The sequence below is a fragment of the Perkinsus marinus genome (assembly GCF_000006405.1).
Source record: "Perkinsus marinus ATCC 50983 genomic scaffold scf_1104296968776, whole genome shotgun sequence".
NCBI lineage: Eukaryota > Perkinsozoa > Perkinsida > Perkinsidae > Perkinsus > Perkinsus marinus.
The window spans coordinates 1-1128 of NW_003203029.1; the positions used below are offsets into that span (position 1 = coordinate 1).

Consider the following 1128-nt stretch of genomic DNA (forward strand, 5'->3'; position numbering starts at 1 on the left):
GATGACGTGAGTCACGGCCAAATGGGATGGATAGGAGGGACCTTTCAGGGTCGCCCGGGCCAGAGCTTTGAAATTTCACATCATAATCGTCATACACAGCCCTCATAGCTGCACCACGTCATCTCTCAGCCAGATCAGCCCAAAAGGTAATAGTCGTCCGCTGTAAGACCGTATCATCGGAACCACCAACCCCTTCGATGCTGGTCAAAGTCGTGTTGGTCTCATCCAGATACAACTTCCATTTATTGGGCGCCACTTCAGCGGCTCCAAGTAGATCGAACTCCTGCTCTCCGCCACCACCCGTGGGTAGACCACCAGTAGAGACCCAGAGAGTCTGCTTCACAGCATTCTCCATAACAATACCTTTATATTCCCAGCCGTCATCTCTCAGATTTCTGTGCTTACCAAATGTTTGGACGGACTTCACTGGCTCATCCTCGATGACGTAGGACCCGTGACCGTAAATCTGCAGGATTCTCCTCTCAGTAGGAGTCGTGAAGTAAACAATATACTGATAGGGTCGACTTGGCCAAGACACGACAGATACCTGTCCATCCTTAACAACGTAAATGTCCTCAAGGATGGTCAAAGAACCATCGTCCATCAGCGGCAATACCATGTCAAAGGTCTCCATGGCCTGCGATCGTCCACAGCTTGTCTTACCACCACTTGGAGTCCTGAATGCTTTGTTGCAGTAAAAAACCGTCTTGGATTGAATACGGACGTTGGTAGCATTAAGCACAGTTGGCGGAGCAGGAGTAGTAGTAGTAGTAGTGGTAGTAGTAGTAGTGGTAGTAGTAGTGGTAGTAGTAGTAGTAGTAGTGGTAGTAGTAGTGGTAGTAGTAGCCCTCGTAGATGTAGATTTCGCAGTTGTAGTTCTCGTAGTCGTGATAGTTGTAGTGCGCGGCGAAGAAACCCGTCCATTTGAATCGCAGAAGCAGCTCCCAATGACGACTATCAGAATCAGTAGAACTCGCATTTCCAACGAAAAGGTCGACTGCGACAGTTTGCCGATCCATTACCCACCTAAGAGCCGACCTCTGTCAGACTAGACTCCAGGGGCGCCTAGAGCTCGTTACATTGCTATAAACGACAACAGATTGAATAACAGCACAGTGCCTCCAGCAC

General features: G+C 49.1%; 1 protein-coding gene across 1 annotated transcript; it reads right to left on the bottom strand.

Moving 5' to 3' along the window:
- Positions 1-118: 118 nt before the first annotated feature.
- On the bottom strand, positions 119-634 carry Pmar_PMAR015407 (hypothetical protein; the record flags this gene model as incomplete). The annotated part of the gene is made up of 1 exon (XM_002768305.1): positions 119-634. One exon carries the CDS (start codon positions 632-634, stop codon positions 119-121), a length of 516 nt encoding a protein of 171 aa, XP_002768351.1.
- Positions 635-1128: the final 494 nt, after the last annotated feature.